General features: G+C 35.3%; 2 protein-coding genes across 6 annotated transcripts; one reads left to right on the forward strand and one right to left on the reverse strand.

Annotated features, from left to right (window-relative positions):
- Positions 1–1892: 1892 nt before the first annotated feature.
- gucy2cb (guanylate cyclase 2Cb) lies at positions 1893–14147 on the forward strand. Its single transcript, XM_027137660.2, has 27 exons — positions 1893–2446; positions 3710–3822; positions 3908–3975; positions 5616–5831; positions 6013–6128; positions 6230–6329; positions 6466–6565; positions 6769–6901; positions 6996–7078; positions 7251–7371; positions 7596–7680; positions 7808–7910; positions 8348–8410; positions 8492–8563; positions 9411–9515; positions 9611–9697; positions 9784–9916; positions 9997–10134; positions 10356–10444; positions 10577–10668; positions 10926–11081; positions 11235–11427; positions 11539–11713; positions 11895–11993; positions 12126–12220; positions 12376–12452; positions 13609–14147. Exons 1-27 carry the CDS (start codon positions 2239–2241, stop codon positions 13805–13807), a joined length of 3219 nt encoding a protein of 1072 aa, XP_026993461.1. The 5' UTR covers positions 1893–2238; the 3' UTR covers positions 13808–14147.
- On the reverse strand, positions 14144–23716 carry kctd17 (potassium channel tetramerization domain containing 17). 5 transcript variants are annotated; one of them, XM_027137666.2, is made up of 7 exons: positions 22964–23715; positions 19456–19564; positions 18946–19037; positions 18484–18630; positions 18090–18215; positions 17652–17785; positions 14144–16457 (listed from the first exon to the last, which is right to left on the reverse strand). In XM_027137666.2, the coding sequence occupies exons 1-6, from the start codon at positions 23303–23305 to the stop codon at positions 17693–17695; spliced, it is 909 nt and encodes a 302-aa protein (XP_026993467.1). In that variant the 5' UTR covers positions 23306–23715; the 3' UTR covers positions 14144–16457; positions 17652–17692. The 5 variants fall into 5 exon arrangements, with proteins under 5 accessions (XP_026993467.1, XP_026993465.1, XP_026993470.1 ...); XM_027137664.2 differs by having other exon boundaries at positions 14144–17785; positions 22964–23716; XM_027137669.2 differs by lacking the exon at positions 17652–17785 and having other exon boundaries at positions 22964–23711.
- Between the last annotated feature and the right edge of the window lie 473 nt (positions 23717–24189).

The following is a 24189-nucleotide window of genomic DNA, read 5'->3' on the forward strand; positions in this document are numbered from 1 at the left end:
GTTGTCTGACCATACATGAGTTTGATCATTCTGATACAGTGAAGATATAACTCTTACTGAAAATATATGTAAAATTTGTGAATGGTTATTTCAGATTTGTTCATATACATCTTTGATAAGAGCCATTGTCTGCAAGTTTCTTAACAAGTTATGGTGACTTAAGTCACCAACTCTTAGTATGACCTTTAATGACTGTTTTAATGACTCAATCATCGTTTTAATGTACTTTGATCAAATTTTATAAGCATTTTGCACCAATTGACAATTTTGACTCTACAAATCAAACCATGCTATAGATGTGCTTAGTGTGTCCTTGTGATCTGTCTTCATTACTCCAATTATAACACACACTGCATAGAAGTACAGCAAAGGTTACCACATTACATGATTTAAAGTATCTTAAAAACATTTCTTGTTATACTAGTTTGGGCTATGTTAGAACTTTATATATATATGTGCAAAGGTTTAGACACTATCCTAAATCAGTACTACTGTGTTACTTAGTGACACTCCCTTTGGCAGATACCACAGCAAGCAAATGCTTTTAGTCAGTGATTGTTGCAAAAGATTTTCATTTTTACTTTATCAGTCTACATCAATTGTTTTCAAAATGTTCTGGCATATGTAGATGTTGTTTTGAATACATCAGTCGATCATGTTTGTGATGATGTTGCAGTTAAGGTTTCATTCTGATGACTCTTTGATGCAGATCAATGCTGCAGTGCAGACACTGTTCTCAGCACTCAGGTGTCAGCTAAACCTTACTACTGTACAGGTCCTTAGTGTCATATGGGGTTTGGTTTGCTTTTCTGATGAGCATGTGGTCAGTTCTGCCTTAAGATTCAGTTGGTGTTCTATACTTTCTAAAGTATACTAGTGAACTACGCATTTAATTTTTTGATTATAGAAAGAATTGATATTGTTTTCAGTAGCTGTGCTCACTTAGCAAGATAAGGAACAAGGCTTTCCTGAGAACACTAAACCACGTATAATTTTATGACAGTTTAGTTAATGAGCAGACAGTAGTTTCATAGCACAGCAACCTTTGTACTCTGAGCTTCATTTTTACTGCTTTATATTTTTTCTACCAAGTTTTTAATATAAGAGCAAATAATCAAAGTTAATCTAATGTAAGAATGTTTTAAATGAGGCAATAAATGAAAGGCATGTCAAATTAAATTGACTAAAAACCCATATAACCACAGTCCACGTTAATTTATATCTGCTAGATATAAGTTTAACAAAGATGAAAACATTTAGCTGTGCATGAGCTCAAAAATGGACTCAAACATGTCCAAATGAATAATGCATTCAAACCGTGATGACCTGGTGTCACATGGTGCTGCAGCGCTAATTGAGCATATGGGAGCAGATCTAGATTAGATTAGATTAGATTAGATTAGATTCAACTTTATTGTCATTACACATGTACAAGTACAAGTACAAGGCAACGAAAGGTCTAACCAGAGTGCAATAGCAGTAAGTGCAGGATATAGTTTGTACAAGATTTAGATAAGTTAAATAAAATGGTAATTTGGAAGTGATTTACAGATGTGTGTGTACTCTGAACATAATATACAGATGGCTATAATCATAACTGAAATTTACAGAAGGATGTAACAAAATATGGCTGTTGCTATAAACAGTAATTTACAGATGTGTATGTACTGTACTATGAATATAATATACAGCTGAATATATATGTGCTATGAATATAATATGCAGCTGAATATATATGTGCTATGAACATAATATACAAATGAATACATCTACAAGATCTACAAGACTGCTGTACATGTTTAATAAGAGAAACGTGCTCTTATCTCATCAAGTTCACTTCGGATGCAGATCCGATTTATTACTCTAAGCTCGACCTTCTTTCCTGTCTGTAGTTTATTAACGAGCAGGTGTTTCAGGACAGAAACAACTCTCTTTCAACTGAGTGTCAACTTTTTTTTACGCCGTGTTAATGAATTTTTTTTTATTTGTATTTATCTTATCTAGTAGTCAGTGGACTACAGGCTAAAAGACGACGATAAGCCAGACACAGAGGACTAAACCAGCATTAGGTTGTAGATGTTTTGATGGATTTTTGCCCATTAAACACTTCGACTTGCTTTTAAAATAATTTATTTACATTATTAACCCTTCAAAAAGCTTAGTCCGTGGTCTTAGATCTAGAAGTAGATCATTAGTTTTTATTCAACGCGATCGTGTTGGACCTGCTGGTAATGAATAATGCGTTGCCCGATGCGCTGGCATTTTATGTGTTTATTGTGGACTCTTCTGAATGGAAAGCAGTCGATAAACCAGTCTTGCTTATACGGTCAGTACCTGATGAACGTGGTGTTGCTGGAAGACGGCGTGTCCCCCTGGAGTATGAACTTCGTGAAACCAGCGGTAATGAAAGCCATTGAAATGGACGCGGAAATCAATTACAGCAATGGTAGATGTTTTCTCCTTGTAAATAATTCATTCTACACATTTTTAATGTTGTTGGACAAATAGACATAACTGTCTATATGTCCCTGTGTGGTCCTTCTAGGTCCCAAGTCACTGTAATTTGATGAATCAATGATTGACAAATATTATGTAGCGATAATTTGTTCTAAAAGACGTTTTATTTTGTCTTATTCGCTCTCTATAGTATATTGATGTTTGGATTAAAAACCTTTTTAAAAAAGGTGACCAGTAATGTATCATTTACCTTAATAATCCTAATACAACATAGGATGACTATGATCATGTGTATCAGTTATTATTATTATTATTATTATTATTATTATTATTATTATTATTATTATTATTATTATTATAACAACAACAATAATAACAATATATTTTGTCCAGATTAACAGGAAACTGTATAATGGTTTGAAACTAAAAAATGAACATGGACATTCAGCCATGGATTTAAATTAGTCGTTTATTGGAACTGCTACCCAACCAAATGTGATAAAACTGCTGGCCACATATGGCCACAAATATCATCAGAAGCTTTTTTAATGCTTTTTAACCTTTATGCAGATGGTTCAAATGAAACAATTATTTAGGTAAAAAAAAATTATTAAAGAAAAAATTGTTGCGCCTATTAATTCTACGGGGAGGCATCTGTCACCTAGTGAAATGTATTCTGTCTTGTTAGTAGTCTCTTCAATAAAGATATTTCCTTTGTCCAGCAACACATTACAATAGTCAAATGCACAGTATACATTATAAAAGCTTTTTTTTTTTTTTTTTGACCAGTTAAAATTCTCCTTAAGTAGTGGAGAATGTTGTCAGCCACCATCAAAATAGGGAAATTTCTAGGTGTTTTTTGGAAGAACAGTGTAAAATAAACTCCAGTATACTCCAGTATTGCAAAATCTGTGCTAACAACCACTGAAACAAATTTTTTTTTCTGTTTGTTGTTTTTCATACTTCTTTATGAACTCTAGGAAATCTTTTTTTGATAGACTTATACTATTAATTACTATCGGTTGTCAAATCACTGAACACATAAATACATTTTAAAAACCTGTCAGTCAAATAAGTTCTGCACATAGTGAAAGTTTAATAAAAGTTCAATGAAAGTTCAACTCACAACTTTGGGAGGTATGCCGGTGAAGGTACATTATCTTGGACTAAATTCACACATTATCATTTTACATCATGTATCAAACATATCATGATACATATTTTCAATAATTTGACACTGTGTTTTTTTTAGATGTGACTCGCAATCTGACTGCTACCTACAATGGGTTTCAAACTGTTTATTACCGAAATAAAGGCTGCAGCAGCAGCGCCTGTGAGGGAGTAGAGATCCTGATAGATTTGACGGTGAGAGCTTACTTTAGGCCATACTAAAACATGGTTAATCAGTCTGTTCACATTGGTTAATCTCATCACCATTATTCTGTGTTAGAACTCAGGAATGGTTGGCTGTGCTCTGCTGGGACCATCCTGTACCTATGCAACTTTCCAACTGGTGGAGTGAGTTACACTGAGATTCCTAACTTTGGCCCTAACTCAGAGCAGTGACCTAAATCCATAAATTTTGCCAAAATTTATGTGGGGAAATTTGCATGTGTTCAGACTTTGAGTGGCTCCTACTAAATTTTTTATAACACTATTTCTTATGCAAGTAATTTGCTTGTAGTTCATGAGTCTAAGGTTGCCAGATTTTTCATGAGTCAACGTGATTTAGATTGGTCTCAACAGTGTCTAGACCAGGGCTATTCAATTTGTCATGTGGGCCAGTTCATGAACAGCATCCCAAATGAGGGCCCAGAGAAATATGGCTTACAATCTGAGGAGCACATGTGTTGTATTTTTGCACCTTAAAACACCCAAGTAAACTTTTCCCCTACATTTAAACATGCTTGTGTTGTGTTTTGTTTATTTTCCTGTTCTGTTTGGGATGTGTGATTACTTGTTTTAAGGACATTCACCGAACCAATTTTTGTGAAAAAAAAGTGTCACTTCATAACTGTAGGGTCCGTTGTCTGACTGAACTAAACTACTTGAAGGGCCAGAACAAATTACATTGAGGGCTTCCTCGGATTCGCCCAGCGGGCCGTCATTTGAATAACCTGGGTCTAGACCACTTTAAACACAATTATGTTTATTTGAACCCGAAAATTAGGAATTCAAAATGCAAAATGGCTTTTTGTTTTGCTGTCAGTTGTAATGTTATGTCAAAAAAGCAAGAGACAAATGGAAAATGACTAATAATGAAAAACTGGCAAGAGTTAAACAAATATTTAACATGAATGTAACATTAACATTAAGGCTTTTATTATTACATTATGGCATTTATAGCTTATAAAATTATAAAGCACTTGATTTAGTTCATCCTACTATTTTACTTCTGCACACAATTTAATGAAGCCATGAGATAATGAAATGTCATGAAGTGACATGAATTGTTATGAAATGTCTGCACGTGACTTAATCGCTTTTATCCCACTTTTAATTTGCCATTTTGAATTGTTAATTGTCAAGAATGAATAAAAGAATGCCAGTGTTTTAATTCAGCATATTATACTGTAAAAAAAACATGCCAGCTCACTTTAAGTGTTGCAGATAAGATACCCGATTCTGATGCTGTCTTCATCGATGCACTCTGTGAGAAAAAAGCTGTTCATGCATTTTAAAGGATGATAGGTATTAATTAAATTACAAAGTCATATGTATGCATTTCTATTAGTCTAAAATGGCATTCTATAGTTTTGTGAACGTTTTATATGGCCAGAAGATGAATTTCAGCATGGCACATTGTGGTTACATGAAACTTACAGACATTGATGCTGGACTTAACACTTTCTTCTCACTTAAACCAATATCAAGCCAGAAAATCATTTTGGTATGACATCCACATTATGTGCTGTAACTGAATTGGAAATAAAGCCATTTGCTTGAAATTAGTTTTCTCAAAAATGGCTAGACTGTGCTCTTTATTGAAAAGACATTTTTAATACTATTACCATTGAAACTTGTGTTTCACATTATATCCTTGGCTTTCAAATTAGTAACATATTTGTTCAAGTTATGTAAAGACCTGCTACAGTTTACAAGACCTTTCTTCTAATGAAATTATTTGATTTTATTGTATGTTACTTGGTCTTTGGCAGTACTGATGTTGGTCTAGACGTCAATATGCCCATCATCTCAGCTGGGAGCTTTGGCCTGTCCTGTGACTACAAGGCTAACCTCACTCGCCTCCTGCCTCCAGCTCGAAAGGTCTCCAATTTCTTTATCAACTTCTGGAGATTCTCTGATGATATTAAGCCTCCATGGAATAATACATACCTCTACAAAAAAAACAATAACACAGAGGACTGCTTTTGGTGAGTTAACTGAAATGTTCTTTGCATGAAACAAGCTAGACCTTGGTAGTAGATTTAGTTCAGTTCATGCAATGTTGACCTGAAAATGTATTTAGTTACTTGTGCTTTAAAAGTGAATGTATTAGTTTATCATGTGACAAATATTCTAAAAAAATTAACATTACTTTCTCCTTCTGACTAGGTACATGAATGCCCTAGAGGTTGCCTCAGGCTCCTTTGCTTCCAGCATTGAGAAGAGAGTGGTGCTTCGAAAAGAGGAAGACTTCAGCGCAGCATTGAAAAATAGAGAAAGTAACTGTAAGAATAAATTCCATGCTTTTATTTTGTATTATTGCCTTTTCTTTCAAACAGGCAGAAGGCTTTTTTCCACCATTAACTAGTGTCTGCTTCCCCTACAGTGTTTATTTTATGTGGAACTCCTGATGACATCATGGATTTGAAGAACGGCTCTCTGGATGCTGATGCTCATGTTACCTTTATTCTCATTGATCTGTACAAGTCAGTTATCCACCAATTACTGCTGTTTCACTTCTTCCAATATTCTTCTTCAAGTATTTTGAGTGTTAATCTTTGTCAGTGTGGTACAGTGTGGAACAATATAGGAAACTAAACATTGCCATATTTCTTTCTTTAGTGATCAATATTACCTTGAGTCATCCAATGATGCTATGAAGAATGTCTTGGTCCTGACAATGCCTAATATTCGCAATTACAACATAACCTCCAATAATACGGTCAGAGGATTTGCTGCATTTCTTTTTCAGCTTTAATTCTGTCAGACTATACTTCTTTAATATGCATATGTGTGTTTTGCACTTTATAGAGTGACACTTTTCTGTTGCCAATCCATAAGCCACAATACTTTCTTGTATGGATGTCATACATGTTTTATTACATTTGTTTCTTCATGTCTGTTCTTTTGTCTTGCTGTCTGTAGATGAATGATTATATTGCTGCATATCATGATGCAGTGTTTCTATTCGGGCAAGTGATGAGGCAAATTTGGAAGACTCCTGTCATGGATGTAGAGAGTGTCAACATTAGCTATTTCAGAAATGTGTCATTTAAAGGTCAACATAATATAGACTTCCTAATTAAGTCTCAGTTACAGTTAGTAAAATCATAATTTTAACATGTGTGAATATTACATGTTTATGATAACAGGAATTGCAGGAGATTATATGTTAGATGAATATGGGGATAGAGATGTGGTGTTTTCGGTGATTTACACCAACACCAACAATGAGGTAAGCAATAAATCTTCAACTACTACAAATGAATACACCAGATTTTGAAGATGTGGAAATCATTTATAAAGCCACTACTCTGATACTGACAGAGAGCACACACAGCACAACTGGTTGCAACCAATTTGCATGATCAGGCATAAACTTTGAAGTTCCTCTTTCTGTCCTTCAGTACAAAGTTCTGTATACTTTTGACACCAGCACTAATAAAACAACACTGGTCGACAACAATCCTTCATTCATCTGGCCTGAACAGCAACTTCCTTATGATCGAATTCATGCTAATAACCCAGGTGCTGTGACTTTTCTGATTTACTGTAGTTTCTTTTGCTGTTAGCAGTTTGACACTGTTGGCATGGTATTCAGTACTGTTAAAGTTATGCACTTTCTGTCTTATGTATAATAGGCAAAAATAATGAATTATTAATTAAACCATGATTAAAAAGCAAAATCATATGAATATACTTACTTACAGACCCTTTACCAATGATTTCTAACTCACTTTATTTATGTTCAGGTCTGCCGATGAAGTATATTGTTATCATATCACTGGCCTCCCTTGTGTTGGTTGCGATAGCCACAGTTGCATTTGTCTTTTATTGGTATGGACGTGAGAGATGATCACTATTTCTCCTCCCTGCTGTCACATTTTATTATTCCCTTGTCCAATTAATATTTTAATTGTGTTTGAAGATCATAAAACAAACAATTTCCGTTCTACTTTCCCAGGCAGAACAGGTCATACCGCCATAAACAGAAGCAATGGTCCCACATACCCGTAGAGCTCATTACCCCTGTAAAGTCCAGTGAGAGGAATTTGGTGTCCCTAAAGGTAATGTTTATCACATATTAAAGCCTTAGGCTTTATGCCTTTGAATATTTTTGTATCTTGATCCATTTTCTTTACTTTGGTTATCTGGTGTTGCAAATGACACAACTCTATAAATATAATGCATAGTCATCAGTATTTGAGACAGTGTTGCAGTGTTTTTACATAAAATGCAGTGTTTTTGCAGTGTTTATTTTAACAATAAAAATTTATTTGTACTTTTCTGTTGGGCCACATTTAATAACACACTGAAACGTATGAGCTAAGTAGCTATAGATACCTGAAGATAAATTATTTTACAGAATAAGGTCCGTTCACATATTGGGCTTTAATATATGTAATTCATCAAGAAAGGCTGAATAATCCATTTAACCACATCTAATTAAATATATTTGGAGGTAATAGGTTATTAATTACCTACACTCTCTCTGTTTAATTAGATTGATGAGGATACCTGGAAAGATACAAGACAGAAGATTCGCAGAGCACGCTATGATAAAAAGGTGCTTTGTCATTATTCCTGTAGCTCTGTCATCAATGTGCCTGTTCAGATAAAATACTTAACTGCATGTTTGTTGTTGTAGGTCGTTATCCTTAAGGAGTTGAAGCATTCTGATTTCTACTTCAGTGAAAGCCAGAGAATAGCACTTAATGCAGTTAAGCAAACGTCTATTTTTTTCTTTTTGGGATGCTTTGAACTCCATTTGCAAGATCCACTTGCCAAAGGTTATACATACACCTAGGCTAAAGATAATCATGTCACTTTTACACAAATCTACACATTTCGTATTACCATACATTTATTTTGGTCTTTAATTCACAATATCAGAATTCCAGTTGGTAAATGTATATACACGTGTAGTTGACTGTTTGTTAAGCCAGTCTGGAATAAAAAAGAAATTGGTCCAATGATTAAGAAGCGGCTGACTGGCCAAATATCATATTTAGGAGTTAATTGGAAGTGAAACATTGGGAGTAAATTGATTTAGCTTTGGTGTCAGTCCAGTGCCTTGTTGTCCTTGATGCTAGTGAAAATCAAGCACAGTCCACAGAAAAAGATATTATAGATCTACACATGTCTGGTTCCTCATTTGGGGCAATAATTTAGCTGTTTAGCTATAATAACCAGCACAATAAGTAGCGGAAAAGAGTAAAGAATTAATTGAAAGAAGGTTGCTGCGTCATGTTTTGGTGGTTTATTGTTGGAGAATGAACTAGTTCACTTCAGTGTATATGTAAACCCACTAAAAGTGTTTTGACTGATTAAAAATCTGATATAATAAAGTAAAGTTAAAATTAGATATATCTCTAAATCTCAACTATTATTTTGAAAATGAGCTTTTATGGAAATTAAATAGATACCCTAAATGACAGGAAATGTCTGGTAAGACGAATTAGGTGGAGTTGTGAAAAACTGAGTGTAAGGTATAAGGTTTTGGCTTCAACTGCGAATACTTGTTTTTATATTATAAAAAATAACTCTTTCTTTGGTCCCCTTTTCAGCTATTACAAATAGATTATTACAACCTAATAAAATTCTATGGTACGGTAAAAATTGATCAAGAGGTTCTTGGAGTATTTGAGTATGGTGAGCGAGGATCTCTGAGGGTGCGTAAAACAGCACAAATCACATGACCTTAAAGTTGAGCATATACTGGTTCAACTCAGATTTACACATATTTTTGATGTCTATTTTCTTTCAGTATGTACTTAATGATAGGATTTCATACCCAGAGGAGACCTTCATGGACTGGGAGTTCAAAATTTCTGTTATGTATGACATTGCAAAGGTATGTTAACATTTATGTATTGTTTGACTTAGATTTGGATGTTTTAGTAGCATCTAGTAGCAAGTCTTTAATATACTGCTATGCAGGGCATGTCCTATCTTCACTCAAGCCACATTGAAGTCCATGGCCATCTGAAGTCCACCAACTGTGTCATAGATAATCGTATGGTAGTGAAAATTACTGGCTTTGGTTTTAATACTATCCTCAGTCCAGACAGAGGTAAGGGTTCCTTAGTTGTTGCAATCATACTGAACAGGATTTTATTTTTGCTTCAACTAAAATTGTTTTCTTTCTAACAGATCTGTGGACTGCTCCAGAGCATTTACGCAACGAGGGCATTTCTCAGAAGGGAGATGTTTATAGTTTTGCCATAATTGCACAGGAAATCATGCTGAGAAAGTGCACTTTCTACACCAAGGCCTGTTCTGACAAAGCTGGTGAGAATGTATAAGCTATACCCCAGTAATACACATACTGACCCCTGCTGGAGAACTATGGGTTAGATCTACTGGTTAGATTTGTTAATACAGTATTCAGTGTCGTTGAGATTGTAGTAGCTGACTTTTCTCTGACAGATACCATTATAGAGGAAAACATTTATTATAAACATAATATTGAATATCATTGAATATATATACCTGTCCTTTTCGTTTGACAGAAAAGTTGGTCCGTGTTCAGTATCCCAGAAGGCTGAGTTTTTTCAGGCCAGATCTAAACTTTGAAACTCCAAGTGAAAAAGAATTGGAGGTATATATGGGTGTATGTATATGTGTGTGTTTGTGTATTTTATGCTTATATTAGTTAGGTTTATGATAAATATAGGGGCAAAAAAAAGACTTATCTTGTATTGTGTGTTCTGCCATTAATCCATAATTTCAGGTGTACTTGCTTATCAAATCCTGTTGGGATGAAGACCCTGAGAAAAGACCAGATTTCAAAAAGATTGAAAGCACTTTGGGAAAGATTGTCAGGTAATAACTGTTCTCTTTGTTGAAATACAAAGTAAGAGACAGAATGTGGCAGAGGCAGTACACATTGCAATACAGGATGTAATGCAGTACTGACAGTGCAAAAAGACATTATAACAAATTCTATTTTAAGAGCTTACAGCTTGTGGTACAGTATAGCAAAGCACATAATAACACATTACAGTTCTGTCTGTATAAAGATTGGTGAATATTATGCTAAATTGGTATTATTAAAGAGGTTGTTTTCAATTTTGTCATAGTCCACACAACCAGGCCAATGAGAATTACATGGGGAATCTGATTCGGCGGCTACAGATGTATTCCCGTAACCTAGAGCACCTGGTGGAAGAGCGCACAGCTTTGTACAAGGCAGAGAGAGATAGAGCGGACAATCTCAACTTTATGCTTCTTCCAGGGTAATGTTTAACACTGTAGAGCATGGCTGTCCTCACCTGCAGGTTCAGAAAACAGGAAATTAAACATTTCCACTATTTTTGTTTCAGTGTATTATGTGTGCTTTAAGCTGTGTCTAATGACAAAATCTTGAACTCAACTTGTGTATACTCTAGCCCAGTGGTACGTGCTCTGAAGGAGACTGGCATTGTGCAGCCTGAGCTGTTTGATGAGGCCACTATCTACTTTAGTGATATTGTGGGTTTCACCACACTTTGCCAATACAGCACCCCCATGGAGGTGGTGGACATGCTCAATGACATTTACAAAAACTTTGACAGCATCCTCGACCATCATGATGTTTACAAGGTGCCTCTGCAAATACATGTCTATCCCATTCAAACAGTATTTGTGCACAATCTGTTTTTTTGCTTTGATAAATACGATATTATATTATTTCTTTGCCTATTGCTGATATAGGTGGAGACAATTGGTGATGCGTACATGGTGGTGTCAGGTCTCCCACGGCGCAATGGAGACAGACATGTGATGGATATTTGCCATATGGCACTGGACATCCTTTCCTTCATGGGCACTTTTGAGTTGCGCCACCTGCCTGGTTTGCCTGTATGGATCCGTATAGGGGTGCATTCAGGTATTGTTCAGACAGACACACAGCAGGTCTGTCTTTAGTGGTGTGTGGTGTCCAGGGTGGCATATAAGTAAATAAGTTTAGACTGTTCACAAAAGTTCTGATTCTTCACAAAAGTTCTGATTTAGATAGTGTTCATTTTGATTGAATGAAATTAAATAACTACTACTTCTTGTATGCATAGGCCCTTGTGCTGCAGGTGTCGTGGGTCTTAAGATGCCCAGATACTGTCTGTTTGGAGACACAGTGAACACTGCCTCTCGCATGGAGTCTACAGGATTACGTAAGTATCACATATAAACCATAAATAAATGCATTGTTTACTTTCTGTTCACATGTTTATTTACTTGTATACGTTCCACACAAAAATTCCATGCAATTAGAGATGGCTTTTTATTGTCTATATCTGACACAGCTTTGAGAATCCATGTAAGTCAGTCAACGATCAACATTATTGAGCGGGCTGACTGCAAATTTGAATACACAAAGCGAGGAGAGACATATTTGAAGGTATGTCTGATTTAAAAAAAATAGAATTTGTGAATGTATGTAGATCATATTATTGAATGCATCTACATAAAAATTATCTTTTATTATTTATTTATTTATTTATTTATTTATTTATTTATTTATTTATTTTATCTCATTACCATTATCATCATTAGGGTAAAGGCAAAGAGACAACATACTGGTTAACAGGAGTTACTGGACAAAACTACAACCTGCCTACTCCCCCAACAGCGTGAGTCAGACACAGACTTTTTTATTTTCATTTCAACAAATAGCTTTCTAATGAATAATTGAATTACAGCAGAAGTTTTACAAACTTATTCTGTGCCCTTGTTGGAATATCTTAATATTCACAAGGGGTTATTCAAATATAATACATTGCACCAGGCTATTGCACAGTGTTCACTGAAGCTGGCATTTCATGTTAAAAAATATGATTATTTGCAATTCCATATTAAAAATCTACAGTCAGATAACTACTGTTTCTGAGATTAAGCCTGCAGATACTCACAACCAGGGGCGGTTCTAGACCTTTTTTAGGGTGGCTCCAGCCCCCTGTCTGCGATCACAGCCACCATAAACCTATAAGTATAATTTTTTCTTTCAAAAATAAAAAATAAAAATTATGTTAAAATGCAGGACATCGTCGTCGATGGGAAAGAAAATTATTTATCAGTTTGATCCAAGAGCGATTTTTTTACTTTGCTTTTACGCGCGTGCGTTGTAGTCTTTCAAAAGTGCGTCATCAGCTGTCTGCTTTATTTGAACGGAAAAGCACAGGCACGCGCAGCGTGCACGCGCAGTCAGAGCTGGAGGAAAACCGCAAAGACGTCAACCAAAAGCAGTGAAATTTCACTATTCTTATTACCAGAGTTGATAGCACAAACAAAATATTAATGCAAACAATCCATTCAATACTAAATAAAAATAACATTTATTGATTTGATCTTTGTCTTGTGAATATTTTTTATTAATGACTGCATTAATTGGAAACACTGATTGTAGAGAATGCACACATACATAAACTGATTTCATTCAAGACTGGCAATTACATCATGCATAAAATTTTGGCGTCCATTTATTTTGCCATTTTAAACAATACCATAACTTTTGACTATGTAGTCATATAATATATAATATAAAACTCTTCTTAATTTTAATCTTCTAAATTCTCACTAAAGCTAAAACCCCCTAAAGATGAAATCCTAGAACCGCCCCTGCTCACAATACATAAAAGATATAGAGTAAATCTTCTTGTTTGTTGTATTCTCACTTTCATCTCTTTAAAGTGCTGAGAAAATAACCGTGAGCATCAGTGTTTTATTATTGAAGTTGAACTAAGTTACACTTATAGCTAATCTGCTGTAATCTTCCACTGGTGATGGTAGTGAAAACTTCCAGCGTCTGCAGCAAGACCTGGCAGAGATGATAAAGTGTTGTCTGGAGCAACGGTCCCCAAGTCTTAAGAAGAGAAAGACGCTTTCAACACGTCAGAGGAAGCTCAGAGGTCAATTAGAGCTGACTGATAGTGAGCAGCCTGAGTACTTCCACCTCGCTACTGTAGACAACCTTAGTACATTCCTGTAACCTGTAAAAATGTTTGTTCCATGTTTATTGCAGAATATTGTATATAATCTATATTTCACTATCGGTAGGTAACTATTGATTTGCCTTATTTTTGTATGCCATTTGAAATGTATGTTTTGTACTTTTTTTACTCTTAGGTTATAGTATGTGCCTGTATTCCATTTGTAAGTGTGAACTTCTGTGAACAATTTTAAAGCATGCATTTTTTTTACTTACCAAATGTTGTAAGGGAGAGGTAGTTATTAAATTGTTCTCTATAACTCTTCATTAGAATCTCATTATACCAAGTTTTTTTTGTCAGACCACATCACACCATTTTCAATAAAACAACAAAGCTAAAGCATTTTTTTTTTATTAAGAACACATTTATTTGAACTTTCTATTTGCTATTCCCACATCAATTCATCAACAAATGTGACTGATTTGTTTGGTTAAGAAAATGTCCTGAATAATGCACTGATCAAAATGTGTGATATTTATTAAGTATATTGGAACTGTCAAAAAGATCTCTAGTAATTTTCAGCATGTCACGTTGTTGAAAAATCACTAATACTTGCAATTGCACACAATTTTAATCTAGACAAATGAATAGAAAACTGATGGTTTTCTTGTCATAGGAGACATTATGCAGGCATGGTTTGTGTTTACTTGTTCCCTTAGAGAGAAGTATCACTTTTTTCAACACCTGTATACATGTTTATTCATGCAATTATCCAATTATTAAATAGCCAGTCAGTAATAGAAGTGCTCTGTACTGAAGATCCAACCTTAACCTGTCCAACCTGTAACTTAAATTCCTGATATTGACTTAGTTATTCTACTTCAAGGATTAACATCTTCTGCATTCCGATGTGCTTTTGTGCTTAATACGATTGTAAAGAGTGTATTTGAGTGTAGCCTGTACAGTAGCCTGCCTTGCAGACTGTAAGAAGGCTTTTCCAGTCACAGAAGCACTACTAACTGGACTGTTAACACTACTAAAACAGACTGTTGTGTGTGAAAAATATGGTCTAACAAAAGCTCCAGACCTATATTTGGTATTGTGTGTTTGGAAAATTGCAGGAATTAGCATGTGTCCAGGTGTTCCTTTTAAAGCGGCCGGAAACTTGGGTGATATTCTTTTTTTTGACAGAAAAAGAACTCCTGTGTTCTTTACTGATAATCTCTTACCAATTCCATTAACAAAAAACATATAAATTGATAAATAGAAGAAAGAATCGATATATAATCAAACAAAACAAAGCACTTTAGTCTATTAGTTCATGACTGACCTAATAGGTGTGGCTCAAGATTATGATTTTAACATAAAGAATATTTATGCAACGTTTGCTGTTAAAATAAAATAATTGTCTGTCATGAAGGTGGAAGAAAAGGGAGCTTGAGCAATAAGTTTCTCACCTCAAATTCATGTACAGTGTACAGGACCACAACTTTGTTTTAGTTTTAAAGTATACATTTAGAATGAATGAATTAATAAGCCAAAATTGGAACATTTTAAAAGAAAGAATAAATAAACTACGCTGCATTAATCAAAGAAAGAAAATACCATTCTGATGCATTAGTGTATATTGTGTTGTCATACAAAATTGGATGGCTTTCTATATGAAGGCATTCTATACATTCACAAATAACATTCTACACTCAGTATAACCTACAGTATACGACCTATAATACATACAAACCTAAAACCTAGGACATGATTATGATTACGATTGCCATCTGGCTAAAATATTCAGAATGAATAGAAAAGTGTGTCATTGTAACATTGTAAGTGCTTAAAAATGGTCTTTTAATGGTGAAAGCTCTCACTTCACACACTTAAGTTTCTCTCATATCTCTAAAAAAATTAACATTTGCAACACTACAGAGTGTGTAATGAACATGCTTAGTTATAGCTCAGTTTTGATCTTGCGCTGACTTTTGGACTTGTTTTTAAATAACCGAATTTCTGGTTGAACTGAGTTATTGTACTTCAGAATTAAAATGAGTTTTTAACATCATAATAAATGCAAGACAAAAGGGCATCACATAATCTTATAATATAGCTTTAAAACCAGAACCTGTTGTGAGTATCACATTATATGATGGTAATTTTAGACAAACCATCCACAACACTGGAGCAATTCAGCACCCGGCACAGAATAATGTATAACAGCAAGTCTACTTTTCATTACATGGTATTCAGGCTACGTGCCTGTATGATTCACGTTCACATATTTTTATATGAGTCACATTTTCACAGCCATTTTCACACAGAAATACGAATTATTTCGCATTTCATAATATTGTCTAGATGCTTACAACAATCTTCATATTGCTGATATAAGGTTATGGTAGGAGTAAGATATTCTAGTGAGTGAATGCTGAATCGTGGACCAGGTGTAATTTTTTTTAATCCCTTTTCATTACACTAATGGTAGTAGAGTTTTACCACTCGTTGCCCTTTGGTCACAGGTTTTGTAAGATCTATTACCTTTTCTTGCTTAAACAATAATACTTTCTCCAGCTACAGCACACACAGTTCCATCCGCATTCCTGATTGTTTTTTCAGATGCTGGTTTATCTACTGATATTGAAAAAAATAATAATTACAATACAATACAAAAAAAAGATGTATAATTTACATCCGGGATCCATGAATCTGGAAAAGCTGCAAAGTGGTAAATAAAAATATCATGAGAATGGAAATCTGGGATTTTACATTATTGAACGATTTTCACATTTCTAATAATAACAGCTGAATAGGTGTTCTGATAATAAGGAAAAAACTTCCATAGATGGAGATGTAGGCGAAGATGATGATGACTAGATGATAGTTTAAGAAACTAGGACTTTGCTAGACAAATATTATGCTTATATTACATTAACACTCCACCCATGTCAATATGAATAAAGTATAGTGTACCTGAAAATAATACTTTTGCTTAAGATGTAGAAAAATGTAAATATTAAATAAACAAACAAACAAACAAACAAATAAATAATATAAAAATATAAAAAGTAAATATATAGTTATTTATCCGTATGTTGTGTTTGCAAGCATGCTTAGCTATTTTTAATAGAGGCTGTCTAGACTATTTCATTTCATTGCACCCTTCTTATTATCCTTGTATTAAATAATACCTAATACAATTCTCACCAATTCCCAACTGATAATTTATAATTCATTTTATTGATTTGAATTAATTGCTATTCCATGTCCGATGGTTACAACATTCATTCTGTTCTTCTGTTTTTCCAGAAACAATCATTACAGACTCAAGGGAAATTCTCCCTGTTTAAACATTGGTTTCCTCCAGGTTTTCTCCACCTCCCAAAATCATGCCAGAAGGTTAGTTTGCTAAAGATAAATTGCTCATTGGTGTGACTGAGTGTCTAAATGTGTATATCCTTGGTGCCCTGTGATGGACTGGCATACCATCCAGGGTGAATTCTCGCCTTCTGCCCAGTTGTCCTGGAATTGGCTCTGTGACCCATAACAGGATTGAGCAGTTACTAAAGATGAATGAGGGGAACACTTAGATTTCTCTCATATTTTCAGTGTGAGATTAAGCTAAATAGCTTTAGCTTTTTCTGAATTATAGCATGACTGTTAGGGGATAGCAATTATAGTAATAGTTATTATGAAACCTTCTATAGTTTGTTCGTTGTTACAGTCTGTTTATTATAGAATGCACATAAAGCTTATTAACTAAACAGTAAACTAGCTTGTTACATTTTCTATTTAATACAGACTTAAGTAAAAGGTTCTGATGCAATGAAATAAAATACCCTATCACCTATTAGTATAGGTCAAAATTTCTATTGCTACCACCAACAAACACCCAGTATTTGATATCCTCACCCATTTTTGTCATTGGAACAATGACACAAGTCTCCTAATCTCTAAAACCACTCATTTGGGGTGTCATTTCTTTCTCTCTCGTCTTCCTCTTCCTTCTCCTCCTTTTCTCCTTCCTCCACTTGAGTGTCTGATGCCTTGACATTTAATGGGTGTTCAACAAGAAGGAATAAAGGACCACAACCACACAGATGACAAAAAAAAGAATGGCACTTCTTTGTCAAGTCAAAAGGAAATATGGTTTCAGATGGTTTATGCAGATAGAAATGATACCATTATGCAATATGGGGCATGATAAAGTATGAGAATGTAGTAAAGGACATACAACTATATAATAACAATAATGATACAGGCTTTGCATTTCAGACATTGCAGCTGAAATTATTAAATTAACAACCGAAATAGTAAAATTGTGAGTAAAAGTATTATGAGCTCTCTAACCTTATTCTTGTGGCTCTGCTCAGTCCCCAGGCCTCCACCAGATGTATGCAGTTCTTTGGAAACAACACAGAGGAACTCTGCCTGGTCCTCTGTACCATAGCTGTACGATGAGCCAATATTCACCATCTGTAATAGCGTTAAAAGAAAATGCATAAAGAGCAAGAGAAAGGGAGTCTTTTGTTAAAACACAATGATCCAAACCAATTTTATTCAACCAAATATACTAACTGTATATTTACACAAACCAACAAGGAGGCTTGTTGCAACTGAAATGTGACACCACATTAAACATGCAGGTGTCAATTTATTTGTCAGATATGTTACTGGACTGGGTTCTGGAAGGGGCAAAAGGACACTGGGATTAGAAAATCAACTCAGTATCAGTCCAACCCACAGTCCAGAGCAGTCCGGGCCACGGCTTTCGGCAGGCACGTACGCTGACCTGCTCAAACTTCCAGCCATCTGACATCGTGGACACCATCTGCGTCAGCTCCTCCTCCTGACACTGCAAAACCCTGTAGACATGCTTCGGAGGTACCTGCTGTAAGAGTAAATGAGGAGAGAGTAAAACAATATAGAGGTAAAATAAGAAAGAAAGACACTGTAGTGTAGACAAACTGAGAAATATGTGTACAAGCTGATAAAACTAGAGCTGAATCAAATTGAGTGGGATGGAGATTATGGGTTGCTGTTTAGTCCTAGTGAATTCTGAAGACATAACAGCTTATCATCATTTTAACATGGGTTTATATGCTTCTTTTTTGTCTTTGACCCCATGAACTGACCCAACTGGCAGCAAATTTTTTTTTTCCGATTTTACAGCACAAACAGAATATGGTTGTAGATTGCTTATTACCTGAGAGGCCTTACAGTCTCGCTCAAGAATCCTCTCTTTAATTAGTTTAATCAGTGGAGTGATGTTATAAAACTCTGCCTCCTCCAAGACACCTGAAATTACAGACAAATGCATCAAATGGGTAAACTGTCAATATTCCATTATTTCATGTATTTCATTTTTATTATTTCTTTGTTTTCAGTTGTTTTTATGAAACTTTTTTTTGATAAATTTGTGCACTATTATCTTTAAAGCATGCCTTTTTGGATTTTTCTAGCCATATATCTAGGTGAAAAATCTGTTAGGTGTAGATAATGTAGGACAACTGTGTTTGTAGTAAAACAAACACTTATGTGTTTGTAGGTTTTTATAGCAAAATGTGTTGGAAATGTATTGTTGTTTTATACAATTGTTGTTATTATTTTTGTCTGCTTAAAATTATTCTTGGAGTTGCATTTAAACCTAAAAGTGTTACATTTTTGGTGCAGTTTTTAATGTTGGAAACCTGCATACAAGACATGAAAAACCAACCTTCTTCAGCCAGTTCCTTGTTATAAACCAGTTTCCCATGTCGGAGGTAGTTGAGTATAGGGCCAAAGTATGTGGGATCTCTGTCGATCACGTAGGCGCCTGTTTCATCCTACACAAAGATTCAGTTTTTGTCAGAATTTATTCTTGGATTTACAGTTATATAACAGTTTTATCTCACTATACCAGAGACTGTGAGAAAGAAAAAGTGCATCTTGAAAGCAATGAAAGAGAATGTGTGTATAACTATATAGCTACAGGTCACTTTCAGGATGGTCACTATCATTGTTTTGTGTGGATGAGGGTCTGCTCTCTGCAGTGACCTTTAAAGTAGAGGGAAAATTCTTCTTAGCTTTGAGATCAGGATGTTTGTTACATGATGCCCTGCAGAGAACATTAGACCAACTAGTCTTACATATGACCACACAACAAAAAAAGGAAGGGAAAAAAAGGAAGATTGATTGAGAATGAAAGGAAAAATAAGAGAAAGGTTACAGTTAAAGATATGGTAAGTGTGTGTGCTTGTGTGTATGTGTGTGTGTGTGTGTGTGTGTGTGTGTGTGTGTGTGTGTGTGTGTGTGTGTGTGTGTGTGTGTGTGTGTGTGTGTGTGTGTGTGTGTGTGTGTTAACAATGAAAGAGCCTGTTGGGAGTGTTCAAGGGTAATCAAATATCTGGTTAAGCATTGAGGGTGCTGAAATGACTATTTGGATATTCATTATGTGCTACTTCCACATGAAGTCAGTGAGAAGATATGAAAAAGAAAAAGCATGTTTTTTCATTCTGATGCAGAGAGCATCTCCTTTTGTGGTCTGCAAGGATATAAACGGCATAATTAATAACCAGAAGCACTGCACGTGCATCATTAAACACGAAACACTCATTTCTTTGTTCATTCACTGGTTTAGCATTTAAATAATATGAATTTTAATTGATGCCACTGCACTGTTGTGGGCTACACATACAAATTGACAGTCAGATATTCTTGTTTAATCTCTGTCAAATTAAATAATCGAACTTCAGTAAAATTTGGGATAGAGTATAACAGAATAGAATAGAATAGAATAGAATAGAATAGAATATAGTACAGTAATGTTCAATAATGTCCTTTTATCCACTCAAATCTGTGCAGGTTTCTACACAACACTGAGAAAAGCACAGATATGTGATTTCAGTGTTGACATTTTAAATTGTATGTTATATGTTTGCCATATGGATTCTCTATAAATTATATAAAAAAACTCCAAAGTCCTGTTTGTTTGAAAAACAACAATCCATACTCTCACCTATCAATCACCTTGCTATTTACTGTTTTTAGGTCTTATCTAATGCACAGCTAAGATCCTTATATTCGTTTAAAAAACTCTCAGGGATTTTGACATTTAATTTTGGCCTTTCTCTCAGAAGCACTTCTGCAAATCCAGGTGACAATCTGTTTTCCTTCGCTATTACGTAGTTAAAATAATCCTGCAATTCCCACAATCAACTGATTTCCACAAAATCAGTTGTACTCTCTGTTGAAAAATGTGCTTTCTGCATTATAAGTAGAGGATTATCCTGCCATTCACACAAGAAAACCTTGCTTTAGACTCAGTGCCAATACTGCAAGAGCTGCATTAATGGTTAAACATGTCCCTTTGGAATTGTTGACTACTTTAACCATATTTTTGTTCATTCAATCACAAATCAAGACATCTAGTGAAATAATTGTAACTAGACAAAGACAACTAGACAACATGTAACTAGAATTGAGAACAGCCATGCACCTCTAGCCTTAACACTAACCCACCTTCACTGTATTAGTCAGGTGGCTTAATCCCTAGTCTTTAAACTGGCAAACAAACACAAAGTTTAGGGATTCAGAAAAATATTTTTGCATATTTCATTAACCCGGGTTATTTCCTTAGAAGGCTGTCATGCAATGAATTTAAATATTTTGTGTGTCTTAATGTTCCTCCCTGAACACAGAAACATGAGAAAGTCCCTATGGCCAACCACCGGCGTCCCATAGGAACTACCTGTTAGACAAACAAAGGGCCTATTTATATCAACATGGCAAGGTGTATCAACACTGTACATGTTATGATCTATCTCTTTCATTGCCACTTCATTGCCACTCCTCTATAATAATTCAGAGAAAAGTAAGGTTTTATTTAACCTGCATATGCAGACTACAGCCCACTCAAACAAAACGTATAAGCCCAGTTAGAAGAATAATATTATATTGTAATAATATTGTCAAAGGACAAATTGCGTAAGTGCTACATAAAGGTAAAACAAACTAGGGACAAGGCACACATCCTCCACACATATGAAGCATCCAGTAAACTGTCAGCCATACACATTATATTGCATAAGTCTTTATTCCTATTAACAACAGATACAGCCTACACAAACATATCCAGCAGGGGAGTAGGTGGTGAAAACAATCCTTGAACATTTGGGAAAAGACAGAACCCAGAATAGAACTGAGAGGGCTTCTCTCATATGTTTGGCCTGATGTCTGGATGCCTTTAATGTGCCATTCCTCTAATCTTATTACAAGAGTAAGCCATGGACACTGAGTTGCATACAACAAAGCCAAAGAAAGCTTCACTGCATTACCACAGACCTTTTAAAATAAATCATCAACACACTGACACTCCGGAGACTAAAACCAGTTTGTGAAACTTCAACCAAATAAGGAATACTGCACAGAGCAGTTCACATGATGTTGACAGAAAGCATGGGGATAACAAGAAATGCCTTCTGAAATGGCATATGCTAAAAGCTTGTGAAAAGGTGTTATTATGAAGAGAAGATGTAAGGAAGAGGGGTGACATGACAGAAATGACAAAAATGGTGGACAGTGTGTAGTAGCATGGTGTGCAGTCTGCTTGACCCCTGTCAAATACAAAAAATATTTTCGGCAAAGAATTGACAAGAAGGGTGAAAACTCATGACGAACGTCCATGTGGAATGCTGTTATATGAGGTATATGAAGGACAAGGTAATGTTTATTTTCTGTTAAATTTACTCTCTGTTGCATGCTTGCACACACACACACACACACACACACACACACACACACACACACACACACACACACACACTTTCTTGTGAGGATCTTCCATTGACATAATCTGTAATGCATCTGATGAATACCATAAAAAATTGCCTGTTTTAGTTTTGTTAAAGTAAAAACTTTTTCAAACAATAAAATGTACATTGACCGCCAAGGTCAATATGATCAACATGATCAAATATTCCTATCCTTGTGGGGACATTCCAACACGTATCTAAACACACCGACGAAATCATTCTTCGTTTCCCAGCATATAGGAGATGTTAATAGGTAAAAGACAGAGAACGATCAGATCAGTTATGCGGGATGCTGAGCGTGTGGGATGCTGCACCAGCTCTGCAGTCCATCATCAGCATCAGCATCAGGACCACTGATCATCCAGCTCGGATGCTGTGCTTTTATTTGATTATTTATTTCTCCGTACTGATTAATCCCGATCGTCGTCTTACCGTGTCAGAATGCAGGTCTTGCTGCTGGCACAGTCTGTACAGGAAGGATGTTTGCTCTTTGAGCAGTGTCTGGCGCGTCGTTAGGAACACGGTACCGCCGACATTGAGCCGGACCCATTTGGCGCTCGCGGTGACCCCGGATCCGGACCCTTGTCTAACACTCTCTGTGTCGATCGGTGCAGACGTGGACGTCGTTCCATCATTTCCTTCGCTGTCTTTGTTGTTGTTGTTGTTATTGTTGTTGTTGTTATTATTCTGTTGGATGCTGTGTGCCGAACTGGATGCGTTTTCAGTTACATCCCTAAGTACCGGCTTCCCTTTATCCTTCGTAGCCGTAGCCATTAGGCAGTGAATGACTGTTGATATATAGGATAGGTTTTTGACAGGGATTTTTACAGCTAAGTTGTATACTATTTGAATTCCTCGGATGCTCTCCCGCTCTCTGTGTCTCTGACTGTGGCGTTGATGCTCGCAGCTTTAAACGCCTCGCTCTTTGTCCGGGTTGCCAGATTGCAGCAGATGATATGAGATAAGTCAAGATATAAATCAGAGCCTATACGACTATAAACTACACAAAATCAAATGACATAACAAGTCAGACGTATTTTGTGCATCATTCTAAAGTCTTGTTTAGCATTCTGCTTTACACAAAAATATAACTACACAACCAATCTGGCAACGCTAATGACTGATTTCCGGTTTCCCCACCAGCAGGTCCTACAATGCGCAGACTCACTACAGTCAAAACTAGGCACACATACGACACAAGAAATTTCTTTATAAAATACATTTTAAATACATGTATTGTTGGATGACGTGGTTGTATAGATAAAATTAGTTTTACAGACTTGGCATTAGAAATGACAAAGCCTGTTAAATGTTTAGGTGAATAGAAGTATTTCATTTGTAAAAGTCTCACTTTTAAAATAGGTAAATGGGAATGAAATAGGGGTGACGTTTAATGCATCTCCTCTAACTAACTCTGTCATTATTGACCGCTTCTGGTTTCACCCCAGACGGGACTCGAACCCAATATCCTTGGGTTAAGAGGCCAATGCCCATTAAGCCACTTGGGCGAGCAGCCGGCCTTTTAAACACAAATTTTATTTATTTATTTATTTATTTATTTATTTATTTATTTATTTATTTATTTATTTATTTTAAAAATATATATTATTTAATTATTTGATTAACATTATATTGCTGTTAATATGCTGGAATTCTGA

The sequence above is a fragment of the Tachysurus fulvidraco genome, chromosome 8 (genome assembly GCF_022655615.1).
Source record: "Tachysurus fulvidraco isolate hzauxx_2018 chromosome 8, HZAU_PFXX_2.0, whole genome shotgun sequence".
Lineage (NCBI taxonomy): Eukaryota > Metazoa > Chordata > Actinopteri > Siluriformes > Bagridae > Tachysurus > Tachysurus fulvidraco.

What these genes read in the sequence shown, in the direction of transcription:
- gucy2cb (XM_027137660.2), top strand. Translation starts at nt 2,239, where the DNA reads ATGCGTTGCCCGATGCGCTGGCATTTTATGTGTTTATTGTGGACTCTT. An exon ending in TATCCTCAGTCCAGACAGAG is followed by an intron (nt 9,917 to 9,996) that starts GTAAGGGTTCCT and finishes TCTTTCTAACAG; the next exon opens with ATCTGTGGACTGCTCCAGAG. An exon ending in GAGGAGAGACATATTTGAAG is followed by an intron (nt 12,221 to 12,375) that starts GTATGTCTGATT and finishes TATCATCATTAG; the next exon opens with GGTAAAGGCAAAGAGACAAC.
- kctd17 (XM_027137664.2), bottom strand. Translation starts at nt 23,305, where the DNA reads ATGGCTACGGCTACGAAGGATAAAGGGAAGCCGGTACTTAGGGATGTA. An exon ending in GAGACTGTAAGGCCTCTCAG is followed by an intron (nt 18,631 to 18,945) that starts GTAATAAGCAAT and finishes TTACTCTTACAG; the next exon opens with CAGGTACCTCCGAAGCATGT. An exon ending in GGCCCGGACTGCTCTGGACT is followed by an intron (nt 18,216 to 18,483) that starts GTGGGTTGGACT and finishes ACGCTATTACAG; the next exon opens with ATGGTGAATATTGGCTCATC.